Source organism: Acartia tonsa, chromosome 11 (genome assembly GCF_053477335.1).
Source record: "Acartia tonsa isolate MP-2025a chromosome 11, ASM5347733v1, whole genome shotgun sequence".
In the NCBI taxonomy this organism is placed as follows: Eukaryota; Metazoa; Arthropoda; class Copepoda; order Calanoida; family Acartiidae; genus Acartia; species Acartia tonsa.
In genome coordinates, this window is record NC_137270.1 from 37,405,860 (window position 1) to 37,426,736 (window position 20,877).

The 20,877-nt window shown below is 28.7% G+C and overlaps 3 protein-coding genes across 3 annotated transcripts in view; 1 reads left to right on the forward strand and 2 right to left on the reverse strand.

Moving 5' to 3' along the window:
* LOC145331913 (gamma-aminobutyric acid receptor subunit rho-1-like) overlaps positions 1-20,877 on the reverse strand; it is a 94,606-nt gene that overhangs the window by 31,612 nt on the left and 42,117 nt on the right. The gene's annotated exons all lie outside the window — the stretch shown is intronic.
* LOC145331912 (uncharacterized) lies at positions 946-19,269 on the forward strand. The gene is made up of 3 exons (XM_080176785.1): positions 946-1,063; positions 17,239-17,538; positions 17,921-19,269. Exon 3 carries the CDS (start codon positions 17,923-17,925, stop codon positions 19,204-19,206), a length of 1,284 nt encoding a protein of 427 aa, XP_080032911.1. The 5' UTR covers positions 946-1,063; positions 17,239-17,538; positions 17,921-17,922; the 3' UTR covers positions 19,207-19,269.
* On the reverse strand, positions 13,539-16,259 carry LOC145331914 (uncharacterized). The gene is made up of 5 exons (XM_080176787.1): positions 15,553-16,259; positions 14,998-15,056; positions 14,673-14,785; positions 14,206-14,265; positions 13,539-13,625 (listed from the first exon to the last, which is right to left on the reverse strand). Exons 1-5 carry the CDS (start codon positions 15,693-15,695, stop codon positions 13,593-13,595), a joined length of 408 nt encoding a protein of 135 aa, XP_080032913.1. The 5' UTR covers positions 15,696-16,259; the 3' UTR covers positions 13,539-13,592.

Consider the following 20,877-nt stretch of genomic DNA (forward strand, 5'->3'; position numbering starts at 1 on the left):
CCCTAGAGAATGCTAGTATATTTGTGGCCATTGGTCGCGGCCCTAGGGGGACACTCGCACCGGTTGACACTCCAGAGGCCCTGGAGCATACCGGAACATGGGAACCTCTATAGTTGTACCTCTCTTTAAGGATGCTTGATAAGAAATATTAAGTTGTATAATACATGCTGAATTAGATTTTGGGACACTGATTAGTACAGCTCTGTAGCTTAATAGCTTGGATTCTAGGAGTAAGGGTACGGTAGCGCATCAAGTTGTACTTGTATAAGCCGGCTATGCAGTTTACTCTGAGTTTCTATTGTTATAAGAAAAGCAAAATACATCTGGTAGCTTGCTAGAGTTTAATTAAGCATTGGATAAATCTTTATTTATTTATTCTTGGAAAATCTAGCTTTATTTAATATTCTCACAAATTATAGCTTATAAGTACTTCATAACATAATTTTAATCTAAGTTTAAAGTATTGAATTGAACTGCTTTTTCTTTGGCAAAGTTGAATTGTTTATCACATCTATCACTTGAATCAATTTAGCCTAACCAGCTAAATGTTGTAAATTTTGACAATATTGCGTTTAACTTATTCGGTTTGGTAGCTAAGTTTATGCTTTGTCATATGAGTTGGAGATTGGCTTCAACTTGGTTGGTATTCTCTTCTTGTTCTGAAACTTGGCACGTTTTATTAGAATTGGGAGAAAACATATCATTTGGTGCAACATCGGGTTGTTCAATATTTTTTTTTGGTGTAGAGGGGGGTGCATATTAGTTTGTTTTTTACATCAAAAAAAAACTAAAGCTGAACAGGTTTTACATTATACAGAGATTCAGAAGGTTATTAGTGCAAGTGCAAAGTAATATAACTAAAAAGTGAAGTGAAAATTTTTACATATATAATTTTTTCAATAGTGAATAAGTTAATTTGTAAGAACATACAAATTAAATTAGAGTGAAGTCTCTGCATTAACTTTTATTTTTTTAGAAATTGGTAAGAATATATCTGAAAAATTATTGCTTGATTCACTTCTACAAGAGATATATTCTTTGCTTCATCATAAGTACCAGACAGGTGGTAAGATAAATAAAAAGGAGTGTAGATAGATTCTTTTTGCATTAATGTACCAAAAGAAATTTTTGGGAAGAATCTTCTAATAAGTTTTATATCAATTATAAAAATTTTATATATTTCCATTTTTAAGTCCGCAAGTTTAGAGATAGATTCTTTTTGCATTATTGTACCAAAAAAAATTTTTGGGAGGAATCTTAAAATAAGTTCTGATATCAGTTAGAGTAATTTTACAATTGTATAATAAGTCTGCAGCAAGTTTTGAGTAAAGGTTTCTTTTTGCATTATTGTACCAAGAAAAATTGGGAGGAATCCTTTAAGAAGTTTTATATCAACTAGACTAGCTTCTTTAATAAGCTTTAATAAGAAGTTTTATATCAGTTAGACTAACTTCTATAATTGTATCTCAAATTTTAAAATCTCAAGTTTAAAATTTAGTATCTCAAGTTTAATTAAAAAGAAATTTTAGCCAGCAAAATTAATTTTTATATTTGTATCTCAAGTTTAATAATTTCATTAACATCTATATTTTTTATTACTTTATTAATTTTTGACCCTACAATTTTTAAACCAATAGTGGTTTTAGTCAGTCATATCTTAACATCTATTAAGGATCTTTTTATACTTATTCAAAATGAAATCACTAAGAAAACGTAGTAAAAGTAGGGAAAAAGATATTGACTATTTGAGAAATATGTCAAGTCTTATTAAGTCCGATGGACAAGGGGACTTAGAAAGTTTACCAATCTCTTCTCAGGATTTAGTAGAAGATGAAACTAGCCCTGAGTTTAATATTACTGAAAGAGTTATGTCTAGAAATGCAGAAGACATAGACTTAGTCAATGATATGAATGATACTGTTGAGATACTAAAGCAAGATATTAAGTTTAATAATACTATTGATAATAACTTAGGCCGTATATTGCTTGAATTAACTGCTCAAATAAATGATTTGAATAAGAAAACAAATCTACCTAAAGGTAAATCAGTAGATGAAACTGTTAATGATTTTAATGAACATTTAAAGGACTTAGAAACTAGTATTAATGATAATGTCAATAGGAGAGTGGGTAAGATTGAAGATTTAGTAGAACAACGTGTTAATGAGGCCTTACAGAAACATGTTAGAGAAAAAACTTTTAGTAACTATATCAATCATGCTGAAACAATTTTCCCCCCAAGTTTTGATTGCAATTCTATTTCAGTTATTTCTGATGAAAAGATAGGTCTAATCAATCACACTTTTCCTACTAGACATAAATTTAGCGGTTTTGGCACTCCTTCCGTTGTAGAATTTTTAAGAAATATGAATGCGGCACAAGCTCAATGTAAATTATCTGAGCATACATTTAAAGAAACACTCCTAAGATGCACAACAGGAGAAGTATATGATAGTGTAGCTACAATGGTAGATGGAAATATATCTCTTTCTGAAATTTATAACGCGTTATTAACTAAATATGATACAAGATTGAGGCCTGAGCATGCCCAATTAGAACTTGAGAATTTTGTTTTGCCTAAGGATCCTACATTTAATAAAGTTGTTAGTAAAATTATGGCTCTATGTCAAAGAGCTTGTTTGGAACATGGAGAGCCTGCTAGGACTCAAATTTATAATTTAACTGCTATTGGATATTTATTAAAAAATTTACCTTATGGATCAATCAATGATGGGTTAAAGATTAGAGCAGATTTAATTACAGAGTTAGGTAGATTCCCAACTTTTGCTGAAGTAGTACAAGCACTTAGAAAGTATGTAGGTGCTATTGATTTAAATTATAGAAGGGATGATAATAGGAAAAGATATAGTAGGAGTGAGAATTTAAAAACAAGTGATATCCCTGTTCCTAAATTTTCTGTAAGAAATAATATGCGCGCAAAAATATCAGAGATCAATCATAAGCAGAATTTTTTAGGGAGAAGGAATGATCATAATTTTAAATCTCAGTCTTATAACAATACAAACCCTACAAGTAATAGGTATAATGGCAATCAGCAAAAGTATAATAATAATAACAATAGTAACTATAGAGACCACAGAAAACAAAATCCCAATTTCATTCCCTTAAAAGATAACTCTAAAATAAACAATAGCAGAAATAATGATAATAATACTAACCGCAAAGATTATGGAATTCATACTGAAGTAAATGGTAGATTAAGATGTAATTTTTGTGGTAAAAACACTCATGCTGGCAGCAAACTTTGTTATGAAATGAGAAATGATGAAGGAATTATAAAATTTACAATTCCTACTTCCGAGCCTTGTCTTGTTTGTAAAAAAGAGATTGGTAAAACTTTATATCATCCATCTTACAGGTGTTTTAATAGGCCAGTTGCAAAGCAACTTAAAATGCAAGGTAAATGGAGATATCCTAGTGCTGAAGAGAGAAGGCATCTCGATAAGCAATTGAGTGGTAATTTAGCCTAAAATAAAAATGTCTAAATTTAAAAATCAACCTTTTCAAAACCCTCCCTCTGGGGAATTGAAAAGTGTTGATATTTCTGTAAATATTGGGCGAAAAATATATATACCATGTAAATTATCATTTAAAGATTCAATATTTAAACAAGCATCAGGCATGTATGATACAGGAGCTGATACCTGTATTATGAGATTTTCATATTTTTCTAGACTTTTTTCTGAACATAATAAACAGGAACTATTGTCATTAATAAAAGAAAGTAATTATGAAGTATCTGGTATAACAAATAGGAAGATTGATGTTATTGGCTCAGTTTATATGTCCATGTTTTTACAAGGGGGACCAGTACTTAGTATAGAATTTTTGATAGTTGATCAATTTGATCAATTTCCATCTGAATCACCTTTTATTATTGCTTCAAGAATGCAAACATTATTTGGTCTTATACTAATGCCTAGTAGTCTTGAAAATACTATTAAAGTAATTCAACGTAATAAATATGGGAATAGAGTAATAACTAGTTCTTATGCTACAGAGCTAGAGCTCAACACAGCCTATGGGGTAGTTGAAAAGATTTCAAGTATGCAAACAGTAAAAGTTGATTTTGTCATTTCAAAAGCATCTAAATATTTAGTCGAAGATAAAGTAATAGTTTCTCAAGATAAAGTTCCATATGATGAAATGGATGGGTTAAGAATAATTACAACTGTAACAAAAATACACTATAAAGAGTACCAGTATGTAGTAAATGCTCTAGTTGAAAATTTAAGTAATAAAACTTTTTCTGGGGTAATTAAAGCAACAATTGATTTATTTGATAAACAATATAGGTTGTATCCCATTAAAGATAATTCTAAACATATTAAGCGATCTATGAGAAGGCTTAAAACAGATAAAGTATCTATTATGTCTGAATGTAGATTACCAGATGATAAAGAGGTCTCAATTAAAAACATTGTCATAAAAAAGCCACTAATTTTTAATGATTCTAAAATAAAGTCAAAATGTTATAAAGTAGATATTAGTTTCCCAAATCATTCACCTGATTTATCTGATTATACAGCAGTAAACAATAATGTAAATGATCCTAATGTTAGTTTAACAGATGAGCGCTATCCTATTAAGGAAAAAGTAATACCAAATTATGATCTTAAAAACTATTATGATTCTGAACAGTCAGTACAAATGGGATTCCAACCAAACTGGAATGATATTAAAGAAAAAGATCTTCAGCCAGAAGGTATTGGAATTCCAACTTCTATTTTAGACACTCCTAAAGATATCATTAAAGAAAGTAATTATGATCCTAAAATTTGGCCTTATGTTAAAAATATATTTATAGATAAATATCCACAAATAGTTTCACGTCATTCTTTAGATAGGGGACATTTATCCAAAACTTTAGGTTATTTTAATTTAAGGTTAAAAGAAAATATTGTACTACCTAAAAACAAAAAGATAATATATGAATCCTCTGCAGACGCTAGTATGCTGAGGGATGTTTTAGATTATTTATGTAAATTAAAAGTAATATCGAAAGCAAGTCTTACTGGGGATGATATACCAAATTTTAGTTCACCATGTTTTTTAGTAAAAAGGTTTTCAAAGGATTCAGCTGCAAGATTAGTAGTATCATATAAACTTTTAAATGAATGTATAAGTCAAGATCCAATAACAATCTCAAATTTTGACATGATATTAAATAGATTACACTCAGCACATTGTTATAGTTCAATAGACTTGAAGTCAGCTTTTCAAAGCATAGAGCTGACTCCAGAATCCAAAAAATTAACCCTATTTAGTTGTATGTGGGGGAGTTACATTTTCAATACTTTAGCTACAGGAATGTCTGTATCTCCAAATGCTCTCGCTAGATTTTGCGATGTAATGATACATCATATCCCAAGTAGAGATAAAAATGGTAAAATACAATTAAATGAAAAAGGACTACCAATAATGATTAATGATAGGATACCTAATGTAGAAATTTTCTATGATGATATAATTATTTTTTCAAAAGCTGGGCGTACTTATGAGGAAACCATTAAAATACACTTTGATTTAGTAGAAAAGGTTGTTTCTAGATTAGCATTTCATAGAGCTAAACTAGAGGTAGCTAAGAGTCAACTTTGTAAGTTTAAAATATCCTTTTTAGGCTGGCTTATAAGTAATAACTATTTAATGGTCGATCCAAGAAGGGTCGAAAAACTAAATGAGAAAACTTTTCCTTCTAGTGCCAAAGGCATGAAATCATTCTTGGGTGAAGTAAATTGGTTAAGAAATACTTTAAATTTTCAAGTTTTAAGAAACATTCATTATCTAACACCTCTTACTAGTACTAAATTGGGAAAATATAATCCAAATAATATACATAGAGAAAAATTTGAGGAACTTAAAAAACAGCTAACTCAAAGTTGTTTATTCTCAAAAATATGTTTACCAGGTGTACCTAAAATACTTTTTACTGATGCTGCAAGTGAAAAGTATAGTCAATACTCTTGCGTTTTAGCACAAATAGTACCAGCAAAATATTCAAAAAACTTTGTTCCATCTTACATATATTTAGACGATCCTACCCATAGAATTATTTTTGATTTAAAATTACCAGTGAAGCCAGTTCCTCTTAAAAAAGATAACCAAACAATCAAGGATTATTTAATAAATCTTGAGAGTAATTATCCACCTGAGTATGAATATTTGGATGATGATACCTTGGGGTATCAAGAACACTTTAAGATCTCTTTATCCGTATGTTTAAAACTTATGTTGGAACTTCAAAATTGTGTAACAAAATTTGAGAGTATTTGTTTTGACCTACAAAAACATATTAGAGAACATATTATGTATAACCATATTCTGGATACTGAACATAAAGGTAATAAACTAAGTATGAAATTATATTTAGAGGACATTAAAAAAGGTGTACTTAAAATAGATACAGGATTACACATTTTTAGCGCACTTTCAAATGTACTACATAGGCCTGTAACTCTTATTAATGCAACAAATAAATTCAATGGTAAAAAACTTATAAGATTTAATAATGATAAGAACAAACCTCCTTTTTTCTTTTTATTGTATGAGAAAAATTCGAATCTTATTGTTAGGCCTACAATTTTAAATAAGCACTCAGAATATAATATAGGTAAACATAAGGGTTCTTTTGAAATAATTTTATATCACTCAAAAGTAATTCCTGAAGAAATGAGAAAAACTAATATTATGCAACTAGAATTGTATGCAATTTTAGGTTCATTACAAGCAACTAGAAAAATGGTTAATTCTGATGAATTATTATTAGCTTGTGATAATAAATGTCTTTATTATCTGTATAATCAAGATGTTAAAGACAGCCATACTAAAATTAATAATTGGGGAGTTAAAATAGAACATGATTATCCAAATTTAGGTTTAGTTTTTATAAAATCTGAAAATAATCCAGCGGATTTTTTGAGTCGCGTTTTTCAAGTTAGTAAGCCTGAAATTACTCACATTAAATTACCATATATTGTAAAGGATTCTTTAAATGATTACATGCCTAATCAAACAACAATGACTGTAAAAGATTGGCGTGTATGGGTTGAAAATAACCCACAGTTTATTGAAGTTGACAAAACAAGATTGACAGAAAGACAGTTAGAAAGTATTAACAAAAGAGATAAAAATATTGCAAAAGGAAAGGAAAAGGGGAAAGAAATAAAATCTAACAGTTTTCAAGTCACTTGGAAAATAAATAATTCAAAAGTTATAGAAGACATAATAATAAATGAACTAGATCCCAAAGTTTTTGGATCAGCATTGTCTAACAATCTAGCCGAGCGTAATACTAGGGCAGTATTTAATCCCATAAGAGTTTTAGAAGATATATTAACAACTGATAAAATAATAGAAGAGCAGCAAAAACAATATACACAAATATATACCAATTGTGTAACCAGTAAAGATAAAACTTATAAAGATAAGAACACATTTTATTTTTTACAGTTAGGAATTTTATATATTAAATTTATTAATAAAATCCCTAGAATTTATGTACCAGATAGTTTATTGGATAAATATATAGCTATGGTGCATACCATTGTAAACCATGGTGGTCCTAAGAAAATGATTAGCAATTTGATTAATTACTATAATCCAAATTTACAAAAATTATGTTACAAATATGCAAGTATATGTGTAGCATGTATGTTAACAAATCATCCTAATAGATCAAATAAATTAGGAGTTTTTCCTCTTACAGCTGGAGTTTTAGAATGCATACATATGGATTTAATTGAAGGTTTACCAACAGCAAGTGGATTTAATCACATATTAATGGCAAGATGCGTAATATCTGGTTATATGATTCTACTTCCTGTTGTTACAAAAACAGCAAATGAGTTTTTATATCTCTTTGTTAACCATATATGGGTTCACTTCCACCCAAAAGCTGTTTTTAGCGACAATGCCGGTTTATTTAGTTCTAATAAAACAATACGAATTTTAGCTCTTTTAGGGTGTCAATTTATTTATTCATCAAGCTTTTCTGGAATGTCACATGGAGCAGCGGAAAGTTATGTGGGTTTAGTTAAAAGAATAATGAAAAAAGTATTATCTAATCAACCTAATTTTAATTGGACATTTTTACCATCTATAATAGCTCAATTACATAATTCCAGTCGTATAACAAAAACCGGTTTTACACCTAATCAATTAGTATTTGGCACAGAGTCTCATTTAAGTAAATGTTTCCTAGATAATCCTTTAGTGCCAAAATTTCACCCTATAATTTCTCGTAGTGTAAAAACATTTGAAGCACAAAATTAAGTTTAACAAAAAATCTAGATTCCGTGAGACATTTCATAACAAAGGAAAGAGATAATAGACTTGACAAAGCCAATAGAAATAAGGTTACTAGATCATTCCAAGTAGGAGATGTAATTTTTGTAAAGGATATGAGTAAAATATTGGGTACTACACAACCTCTTAAAACATATTATCATCCTCAACCTTTTGTTATTGTAAAAGTAAATCCAGTTTCAGCCTGGATATCTAGAATTGTTGATGAATTGACCATAATTAGGCCATTTAATCATTTCAAAAAGTATATACCTTTTTCTGATGAATTTAAGGATTTACCTAAAGAAATAAAAGAAATTGCTCAACAACAACCCATAAATCTAACCACTGAAGAAATTAAGAAATTAATTTCATCAGCACCTTTAAATTTTGAATTATTCAAAAATGATGAAAAATTGGATAAATTGACCATTGATTCAATAAATGAGTTTGACAAACCTAAACCTGAAAATTTAATTTCAGATAGTGAAATAAAGGACCAAATTTTAAATGATGATATTGATGAGACTTCAATGCCTATAACAAGAAGTAAATTACAAGGAATAATAAAACAAAAACAAAAAGATCATGAAAAGTCTGGAGAAACACCAAAACAAATAACGTTTGACTTACACACAGACGAACAAAAAGTATAGAGTAGGTTCATTACTTTTAAGTCTAAGTTAATTAAATTTTTGCCCAAAATTTTAATTTTATAATTTTAAGTAATAATAAAGGTTTTAATTAGTGTAGTAAGAAGATAAAATACATTGTATGATATTTAAAATATTTAGTTCTATTAAAGTAAAATAAAATTTAAAATTTTTGTCGATCACTCTATTTGTGGTATATCTATTAAACACAAACCAGAGATGAACAATGACAAGTGTCAATTTCTTATTTTAAACTTCCTTTAGATTACTTCATGCTTTAAATATAATTATTTTTACTATACGAGCAACAATATAACAGCAAACAACATTTTTGGCTTTTAAAAAAAATATAATTCTTTTTCATCATGAAGAACATCATATTTTTGGCTATTTTCATAACATTTTCATGTTCAGAAGATGTGATAGATTTTTTCTATCATGAAAAAATAAACCGAGATAAATACCTAGACTCGACTAAATCGGTGGTAAAGATTATTTTTGACTACAACCAAAATATGAAGGATGTAAACACACTCTTCCGAACATCTTTTAATGATTTAAAAACTGAACTAAATACTAATAATGCTGAAATTGAAGCAAAAGGTTCAAATATAGCTATTAGTCTGAATAAATTTCTTGTACTTACAAATAGATATGACCAATTATCAAAAGAAATTGATATAATAATTTCGCATATGACAGCTCTAGATCAACAAATTAACTCAGATTTCGAAGTAAATTATATAATAGATGAAAATAAACAATCTTTTCATTTGGATAATTTTAAAATGCATCAAAAATATTTAAAGGAAGCTTTTCAACCTATACCTTCCATAACTGAAGCAATGAGAAAAGATAATACTTTTATTAGAGGGGTAGATCTTACATTTAATAATCTCTATATTCCTGCAAGAATTTTAATAAGTTTTCTGGAAAATTGGATTGTAACTTTCAAATATTGTTTCCAAGGGGTTGTAACAAATGATCTTAGAAGAAAATTGACTCCTGAAAATAAACACTCTGACTTAGTAAATATCAATTTTATAGGATCAGGTCTGGTTGATAGTAAACCAACATTCTATTTAGAATTAAATATTTTATCAAACAAAATTAAATATAATTCTTTGATTGCGATACCATACTCGGGAATTTCTTTGGATGCTTATTATTACTACAATACAGAAAACCAAAAGATTGCTAAATTTATCACTGAGGATGAAAAACAATTAGGACTGAATGAAGCTATAACTTTTTGTTTGAAACATATAAATGATAAGAAATTTGACCTTATTATTCAATATTGTCCGTTTATTAGCAACACAAAATTATTTCAAATAACAAACGAAGGAATTTTGCTTTTTAAACATGATGATAAAATAGGTAAAGCATTTGTGTTAGGGCTTCAAAAGGATTTAAATAGCTCAAATTACCCGGTACATATTATGTTTAATGGGAAATTGGAATTTAATCTACCTCACAAAGGAGATGTGGTAATAGAAAGACAATCTAATTTTAAAGTAATTTCTTCCTCGTTAACATCTGATCAAAGACATCTATTGGAATTAAAAGTTAATAATACCAGAAGTAATCTGGAACAAGCTACAATTATTAAACATATAAGTAACTACTTCAAAAATTCATATTATCAGATATTCATTAATATTTTTGTGTTTACCTCAATAGCGTTTTTGGGAGTTGGATCCAAGGAATTATATGAAAAAATTAAAGCACATTACAAGCCTAGAAATAGCTCTAAAAAACTTATAATAAACAGATTGGAAACAATACCTTTGAGATCTAGAAGTAGACGTTAAAATTTAAGCAATGTTATAGTTGAACAGTAGTTCTAAGTATCAGTTTTAAAAGTAAATTTTACAATATTTTTTTGGGGGGGGGTTGACAACTTTTAGTTAAAACAATGTTTTAACCATTTGTTATTCTCCTTCCAGTAGAATTCTTCTTCCAGTCGATAACCTAAAAAGCAAATTATCTATTCGGAAATATAAAATATAATTAAAAAAAAAACCAGTTGAATCAAAATAGGTAATCTAACAAGGTGAAAATATCTCATCCTTATGTAGTTAAAATATCCAAAGTAAAGTGTATCTCATTCCAATGCATTTAAAATGTTCAAAGTAAAGTGTATCTCATCCCTATACATGGAAACAACTGTTATTATTAACTAGTTTTAAGCGTTTTCGGATTTTCGATTAAAAGTTTTTTTTTCAGAAAATATTGAGTAACTTTAAAACTAATATCATATGTGTTTTCAACATTGTAATAGAATTTTAAAGACCGAGCTCGATTAAAGAGAGACTACAAATAAAAACTTTTCTTTGTTTCAATCATATTTTGGTTTTAATATATAAGGCGGAAAAATTATTTAAGCAGTTATGTCTACAACAAACTTTTGTCGGTGAAACATAAAACTTTAAGTGATTAAAGAATGAAGAGAATTTTTGGTAGGCTTTATTTTATAATATCATTTAAATTTTCAATAAATTTTATAAGATAGAGTATATAGCTTACATTAGATAGGATCTTATGTTTTAGGAAGGAGTCTAGAACTAGATATATGTAATACAAAATTGTAGAACTATTGCCTTAAGTTTTGTCATAATTTTTGCATAATGAAATTTTTTTGAGATATTATTAAAATTCCTTTAATTTTTCTCCTAATTAAAAGATCTTAGATTTACGTTTAAAATTGTAGATTCCTAAGTAAAATTAGAAAAATATTTTAATGTAATATTCCCTATGATCTTAAACAAATTAAAGAGCAATATAGGAAAGTTTATTTCATTTAAATTTAACAAAGCCAGTTTTTCTTTCCAAATATAATAACTGTTGAGTTTTAGTTGAAAACATAAAAAGAATTTTTTCTAAGTAATTATTAAAGTAAAATTTTAAACTTTAAATAAATAGATATATAGAGGACCTTTAAGCATCTTAATTAAACTCTTATATGTTGAGGCAATGAAAGTATAAATTCTGGTGTTTCTTTAAGCAGTACAATTTTGGAACCCAAGTATATTCCCTCTAAAAATGGCAAAAAGAATACCTAACAAAAAGAATGACATTTATCTATAGGTTAAATACACCAGGATGTAAAGACCGTTAGTTAAATAAAATTGTTCACATATCTCGAAAATGAAAATCAACTATATAATAATCATTAAATTGATTAGCTGTAGTAGAATATCTACACCTACTTAAGATTGAATACACCTAGGTTGTAAAGATCTTAACAAATGCTACAAGGAAGAGAGAGGACAATACTTTAAAAACTAAATTCTAGTGTAAGAGAAATATTAGTTTGAACTTAAATGCCTTCCCAAAAGAAAGTTTAATTAAGTTTATTGGAATAAGACTTTATATATTGAGTTTGTTAGATTAAGATTAGGTTAAGATATATTAGGATATAAAAAGGTAATTAAAATAGAATTGAAGTACAGGAAAAAATTTTTTGAATATTTATAGTAGAGAAATTTTATCAAGAAGCAAGATTTTATAAACATATTTATCCAATTAGCAGGCTTAACTTAATTCTTTAATTATCTAGACTAGGACTTTTCCTATAAACAAGATGTATATTAAAAGATTATTACATAATTAACAATTTTTTGTATGATTGGAATTTTAAATTTAAAAGGAACTTAAAATTTATATCGAAAGCTTGAACCGAAACATTTAGTTATAAGTTTTGCGTTAATTAAAAAAAATAATAAGTTTTTACCACTGAGGAGGTTAAATATTTGTTAAGAAGAATCACGTTTTAAAAACAACACTGTACTTAAGTTAAGTTTGAATATTATTTACAATTTTTGAAAGATTTAGTTTAAGTTTAAAACAAAAGGTTATTTACAATTTTTAAAGTATAAATTTGAGTAAAGAATATATAAGGTAGTTTATCAAAATTGAATTTTCTGAGGTAGTAAAAAAAAATATAGTTATTATTTAGGCCAAAAACTTTAAAACAAAACATTATTCATAAATTACATAGTAATTGAATTAGTTTATAATTTTATCACTGTTTTTATAAGAATTTGATGGAGGAATTTTGAAATTTTGAAATCTTTATTATACATGCCAAATTATATAAGAAAATAGAATAATAGGTATTTAAACTTTGAGATCTTAGTTTACTTAATATCACGAAAAGACACGAGGTAGTTTATTATGTTTGAATTATTGAGGTAGTTAAAAAAAATAATATTTATCACTTAAGCCAGAAACTTTAAACCGAAATGTTTAGTTACAATTTATGAAGAATTTCTTTTGATTTAAAAAAACTTTTTTTTCACTAATTTTATGAGATTTTTGGTGGTGAAATTTAGAGTAGTTACAATTTATGAAGAATTTCTTTTGATTTAAGAAATTTTTTTTTCACTAATTTTATGAGATTTTTGGTGGTGAAATTTAGAGAATTTTGAATTTGTATATTTTTATCACAATTTTTATCACAGATTAAGTCCAAAAGTTGAAAGTCCGAATAAAAAAAAAGTCCGAAAGCAGAGTTTTTTTATCAGTTATGTATATTGAAATTTAAAGAATTTTGAATTTGTATATCACAATTTTTATCACAGATTGAGTCCAAAAGTTGAAAGTCCGAAAAGGTGGGTCCGAAAGCAGTTTTTACCAGTTATGTATGTTGGGGTTTGGAACCATCTGAAACAAAATTAAAATTGATTAGCATTCATTTATTGTAATAAGGAAATAATTTTTTTAGTAAAAAAAACTTTAAGATGTGCAAACTAAAGAACTATAAACTTATAGTTAGAAATAACTCCTCTAATTCAAGGGGCAGGGATGAAGTTATAGTTAGAGCTTCCAATATAGATTTACGACTCATGGAAGAAGTTTTATTATGGCTTATTCAACAAACCCGATTAAGATTAATGCAGAAAATTAGTAACTTAAAGAATAAGGAAAAAAGTAAACATTGCATTAGAAAGAATAAGCAAACTGATGATTTAAATAAGTCATCAACATTTTTTGAATACATTGAAGTTAATATGCGTTTAGCTAAGCAAGTACAGAGGGCAATGCTTCTTAACGTAGTTAAAACTTTAATGAAAAACTTTAAAAACTTAAAAACAATACTAGCTTTACCAAATAATTTGTTAGAAAATAATAGGTGAAAAGTTTAATTTTAAAATGCTGTAAAACTTTTATAAAATTTGTAATTACACATATAGTAAGCTAGGTACTGTAGTTAAGATTTGTTTTATAAGAAAACTTTTCTTACTCTATTCACGGGCAGCAAGAAAGGGTTTCTTGACTGTTCCAGTTCCGCAGCTAGACGAGTCTATAAATAAAAAATTTTTATTAGGTAGGAATTTATGTTTTTAATATCTGAAAGTATATATGATTAGAAAAAAAAGTCAGTATATATTATAGAAAGGGTACTTAAGATTTGAGGAGTTTAAAGTAAATTAGAAGGAAGTAAATTAAATCATTTGAATTAAAGAAACTTAATTACCAAAAACCTAGTATAAAATTTTAGTATATTAAAGTTACAGAAGCGAAGTAAAGCTTAATGAATTAGGTAGCTAATAATTAGTTTAATACACCTATAAATAATTAGCAGGGATTCTATGCAATCAAATAAAAATAGCCTACTGTATATCAAAGTTTATTTAAGTTTAGAATGACTTTTATAAAAGTAAAAATAATAATTTCTTTCAGAAGATATAAAAGCCTTATTTGATATACCTCTAGATTTATCTCAGGGGGTTGGGGCATCATTTCTATCGCCTGATTTGTCCGAGGGGGTTGTTGGTGATGGTGACGCAACTCTAGTTCTTGGCTCTCATCTCGTTCGGGATCTAAAATATAAAAAGACTTTTAACTAAACTATATTAAATGATTATTAAAGAATATTTACATCCCTGTAACATCACTTATAGCGAATATTGGGTTTTAAACAGCTGTCAATACCATAAACTAAATAAAAATCTAATTATAATCTATACTACTATACTCATATTTTTTATAATTGTCATTAACATATTAGAAAGGAGATAAAAAAAAACTTTACCTGGTTGGGAAGTATTTTGCCTTCTTTTCTTAAAACATAGTCTCAATACCGCCGCCGTTCTAAAAAAAATGACAGCTGTAATTACTTCGGATGCTAGTATCAAAAAGCCTACCCGGGCTACAAAGCTATCTGTAGGTCTGGACTTTTATAGTCCTGGACTAATAAAGATTTTACCAAGAAATTGCGTCAAAATAGATTTGCGTTTCCAAATTAAAGCACCCGAAAGTCATTTTACTATGCTTAGGGAGCGATCAAGTTTAAGTTTAAAAAATATAATATGCACTGGTGGGATCATAGATCCTGATTATTTGGGTAATGTTTATTTCATACTTCATAACTTATCAGGGAAAACATATGTCATCCAAAAGGGTGAAAAAATAGGTCAAATGATATTTCTAAAAAGCTGTTATCCAAAAATATTAACCATACGCAGTTTTGGGGCAGAGAATGCAAATAAGCAAATGTCAGAATTAAAATATTTAAGAGAGGAAAGGGGAGCAAGGGGTTTTGGTTCTAGTAATGAAATAGAGGGGGAGAATAAAATAATAAACTTACCCGAGAGCCAAAAGTCCAAGGGCAACAGCAGCAAGGAATAACTTATCGGTCGTAGCCTCATTGCGTTCTTCTTGCAGAAGGGAATTGAGAATTGTTTTAATCTTATTTAAAATCATCTGGGAACTTCCATCCGGAATACTCATTGTTGTAAAAAAAATCTGAAATTATAAATTTTTACAGTAATAGGTAAGTAAATCTAAACTCAATAATTATAGGTATTAATTTATCTATTGACATTATTAGTAAAGATATATAGGTAAGCATAATCCATACTGATGTTTGTGTTTATTAGTTTAAGCATTGATAATATTAGTAGAGAGATAATAGTGTTTAAAGAACATTTTTTTTGGGATAATATACAACTGTATAATAGGGGGATTCGCCTTGTTAAAACATAGGTTGGCAATTTTTTATAGTTCTTACAGGGCTTAATTGTTTTGTTGACACTACTGTAAAAAAAAACTTATTAGCAGTTGGTACTTTTCAGTTACACAAGAGATGAAAATTCTAAACTGTAATAGAAAGTATGAATTTAGTTTATCTCAAGAACAATAAGAAACACTAAGTAAACTTTAGATTGAAAAAGATTTTTGCAGATTATTCACAACGGAGTCAGGAGGGATAGTAGACAAATTGGGGCCAAAATTAGTAGTATTAAAATATTTGGTAGGATCAAGGTTTTTCTGGGTAGCACGATGAACTCTTGAGCTAGCCGTTTGACACTGCTGGGAACGCCGTTTAATCTTTTTAGTACACTTTTGACCTACGAATAAAAAATCAATTAACAACAAAAATAATAAGTTTTCTTTTAAATTTAACCGTTCTAGTAAATACGCAATAGAAATTAAGAATGCCGCTGATAATTATGAAGTTTGAAAAATGAAAATCGCGAAACCTATACACGAAGACGACATTATGAATAAGGAAATTTAATTAAAGTAAAAGAAAATATAACAAAAGCGAAATAAACCAAATTAAAGTCTAAAAATAATATCCATTGGTTTAATTTTATTTTTTCCATTTTATTCTTACAATTTTTTGGACACACGCGATCAATATTAGCCATTTTAAAAATTGAAATTTGATCTTTTTGATAATAGTATCATAAATATATATAATCTATATAGACTAACAGACTATAAAATCGTTCGCACCCAATAAAAAAGTCTGCAAATTAATTTCATAAAATAGCATAAAATAAAATCTTACCCAATGCAAGCAAAGCGAGTAATATTAGGATAAGAAATAGGGCCACTAGAATTGTACCACCAATAACCAAAATGGAGAAATAACCTGGGCTATAAAAAAAATACATTTTATTAAAAATGATAGGTAAACAATTTTTTTCTTTTAAAATTTACCTGCTGATTATTTCATAAATTGACTGATAGGAATTCTTGGCAGCCAAACCATAATCATGGTGGATAGATTTGTTATAGGCAGGACTCGGTTTTGGGGTAAAACTGGGAATATTTGGTAAACTATAAGTTTTTGTAGAAAAGTTTCCAACCTGGGTTTGAGGACCAGATTTAAGTTTTCGCTTATTTGTAACTTTACCACTGAGTTTAGGAGAAGGTATTTTAGTGGTAGGAACTTTTGGTAGATAAGTGGTTAGAGGATCCAATTTCACTTCTTTAAAAGGAGTTGAAACCATTTCTTGGGTCCTAAAATCTTTTCGAATTTCAGGCTCAGAAAGTTCCTCAGAATCTGCCTCCAAGACCCGGAGAGAGGAGGAGGTGGAGGTAGACATAGAGATAATTGAGAGACCGGAACCTGAAGTTATCATCGTGGTGGACGGAGATGAGACCATTCTTGATGATGGAGGCGAAGTTGTGGGCGTTGGCAACGGAGAAGACAGCGTTGCTACATCAGATTCTAAAGTGGTTGCTGAGGATAAGGGTGACCCTACTGAAAGCAAAGAAGCTGATGAGGTTGGTGAGAATACAGAGGATGGAGCAGTTGTTGAAGCCTCAGATGTGACTGAAGGTAACTTTGAGTTATCAGTAGATAGATGCGTAGCAAGCTGGGTTAGAGTTTCTTGCAATAAAGCTGGTTTTTCTAAAGTAGATTCCAAGAAAGGAATGTCAGGGGAAGATGGAAAAGTAGTAAAGTAGTCAGAGGAAAAATCAACATAGGAGGAATCACTAATATTCAACGCATCTTTAACAGATAGATTGGGTTGTGTAGTGTAAAGCATCACTTTCTCATCATGCACATCATTTTCATAACTGAAGTCAATAAGCCAATTTCTTAAAAGTGGCATCATGGAGAAAACACCCTAAAAAACACTTTACTATAATGAAGTTGTTTTAAGACTAAAGGAACATATTATCTAACAACAGGGTGACCAAAAAAATATTTTATTTAGACATGGAGGTCTGTACACCTGTAACAACAAACGGTCATCATGTTGTCAACAAGGAGAATGGTCAGGGAGAGTCAGAGAACAAGGAGGTTAGTGAAAATTCGTATGAGGTAGCTGAAGATTTCGACGACTTCGAAATTTTAGAGGAGTTTGATAGTCCAAGATTGATTAGAAAAACCTTCCCTGTCCTCATCAGCGATAGCTGTAATACGTCTTTTTCCACCCCAGCTGAGAAAAATCTTCTTGAAAGAAAGATTCAGAATAGGCGGGCTCTTTACTCACCTTTTTACTTCTCACTTCCCTTTTCTGAGAAATCAACACTGTCAGAAATCACAAACACGTCATTGATTTTTAAAGCAAGTTATGCTCTATCACCCTATTTAGCTTGTACACAAAAATTTAATTATAAGTTGACAGACATAGATAGTGAAACATTGTTCAAACACAATCTCTACTACGATAAAATTGCTGTACTCACAGGGGCAGTTGAAAAAAGAGCAGCTATACTTCCTTGCATGCTCAGAATTGATGAGAATAATGTTGAACTCAATCTTCTCAGTAGGTTTAGGGAAACTTGGGGAATCCATAGAGTTCAACAGGCAAGCATAAGTAGCGGGGGGTTTAGGCCAGCATTACAAAGCATGACTAAGAAGTATATCCATCTCTTTGCTCAACCACCTCCACCCCATTATTGTTTCTTTAATGCTAATGCTAAAGATAGTGAAAGTAATCAATTAATAATTAGACAGCACTATAGAAGCAGTTATTACCAGAAGTTGTATGAGACTAAGACAAACCTGATCCAAGTGTATGGTTGTCCTACAACAATACCCAGCTCCCAATATATTTGCCTTGGAGCACAGGATCAGGAAATTCTTGACTCATGTACCTTCGTGGATAAGGTCTATGGGATTGTACCAGTGGACAATCCTAGAGACTTGAATGTGCTTCTTAGTCAAGGGGAAGAGCTATATCTCGTGGACTCTGGGTACATGAGTGCCCAGTGTCTCAAATTGTATGGGTATTTCCCTGAGGACATTTTTTGGATGCCCCATACAAGGGACGAGATTCGCTCAAAGATTAGAGCTAAATTCTCAGGGGAGGGAAAAATGAACGTTGATAGGTTTCTGGATTTATCTCTGGTCAATATCAGAAATTTGTTCAGTGACTCAGGATTCAACTTACTTTTTGTCTCTCTTCCAAGTGGAAGTATCCTGAGACTGACTCCTGCTCTAATTTTTACCCTTGTTTTGAAACATAGACAAAATGATTTCACCCTCGTCAATTGAAAATTTTTTTTGTTTTTATGCAGAGAGGGAAGGATGATTTACTTTTATTAAAAAAATACACAAAAAATCAATTTGACTAACGTCCAGTAAAGTAAATAAAAAAGTTCTAAAAAATAAAAAAAAACATGAAAAGAATTGTAGTTTTAAAATAAATAAAAAAAAACCAAGTATTAGTATATTTTGAGTTTCCCACAGAAAGTGCAGTTTTTGCTACAATTTTACAAGAGCAAAAACTAGGATTGCACAACAATTCAAAGTTATATAATTGTGTTTTATATCTAGAATATTCTAGACTTTTTGTAGGAAACAAGAGTATAGTTATTTACTGTGATTCAATAATTTCATCATTATTTTGTATTATGTAATTGTATATAGATACTAGAATGTTCTTAGAAACACTTTAATTATACAAGCAAAAACCAATGAATAAGTTTTTGTCATACATAAAAAGCTAATATTGCATCATGTGTAAGTTTCCAGAATCTTCTTTATTATATGACAAAAACTGATGTAGAAGTTTTTATTATGCTTTTTAATACATAAACAGCTAACATTGCATCATGTGTAAGTTTCCAGAATCTTCTTTATTATATGACAAAAACTGATGTAGAAGTTTTTGTTATACTTTTTATTGCACAAAAAAGCTAGGATTGCATCAGATTATGCCATTAACTAAATTCTAGAACATTCTAAGATCTCAGTATAAATAGAGCAGCAAAGTATTTGGTTCTCAATGAGCCTTGCACACTCATTCACTCGTAATCTTTTATTTAACCTCTGTATCTCTTAATGTTTAACCTATCTAATGTGTTTATCTGTATACTATCTCTTTTCTTAACCATTCTGTTAGTTTTGATAAGAATGGTGTTTATTTTTATGTGTATCAATTTTTCATTTATCTTAATTTCTGTTTTACTCTTATTGAGATTTATAGAAATTTTACAAGTTCCCTGTTGGGACTTGTAAAAATCAAATGAAGCTCAAAACATAGAGAAATAGTCTAAGTTCTGAAAAATCATATACTTATGCTGCTTAAAAAATCTATCTTTAGCAAATTTATCTAAGTTTAACTATTATATCTTTGGACTTGTAAATTTACAAAACATAATGAAGTTTGATGATTATTTTTCAAAGTATTTGGATAACAAACAATTACATGTCAAGTGTAAAGAAAATCTTAAAGAATCAAATATTATAAGTTTAAAGTTTACTTTCTTATTAAGAACTTATGGTTTACACTTTGCAAATCCAAAGATATGTTTTAACTGTCATAAAACATATTTAACCTTATATAAAATAATTGAAAATAACTTAAAAAACATTATTATACTTATGTTAGAATACAATACTAAACTATGATACTCACATTTAATCAACAATAAAGTATAAACAATAAACACTTAGTACATTTTTCACTTTGGTATATATTGAATAATTTGAACTTGAAGTTGTGAGACAACAGTTCTTTATTGCACAAAAGTTAATAAATAATAGGAGATCTTCGCGTGGAAGTGTTTACAACACTTAGGTCTTTGTATTAATTTTGCCATTACTTAAGCAGTTTAAGAGTAAAAGTAAAACTAATTTAAAAACTTAACTTATAAGCATATCATAACTTACTAAAGGACCTTTGCCTCTATATTATCTTGGTAAATGTTTATTATTTAAATA

Coding starts and splice junctions, on each gene's coding strand:
- LOC145331912 (XM_080176785.1), top strand. CDS start 17,923: ATGGAGGTCTGTACACCTGTAACAACAAACGGTCATCATGTTGTCAAC.
- LOC145331914 (XM_080176787.1), bottom strand. CDS start 15,695: ATGAGTATTCCGGATGGAAGTTCCCAGATGATTTTAAATAAGATTAAA. Junction 14,266..14,672: donor CCCCTGAGATAAATCTAGAG/GTATATCAAATA, acceptor TTTTATTTATAG/ACTCGTCTAGCTGCGGAACT. Junction 13,626..14,205: donor TCTTGCTGCCCGTGAATAGA/GTAAGAAAAGTT, acceptor ATTTTGTTTCAG/ATGGTTCCAAACCCCAACAT.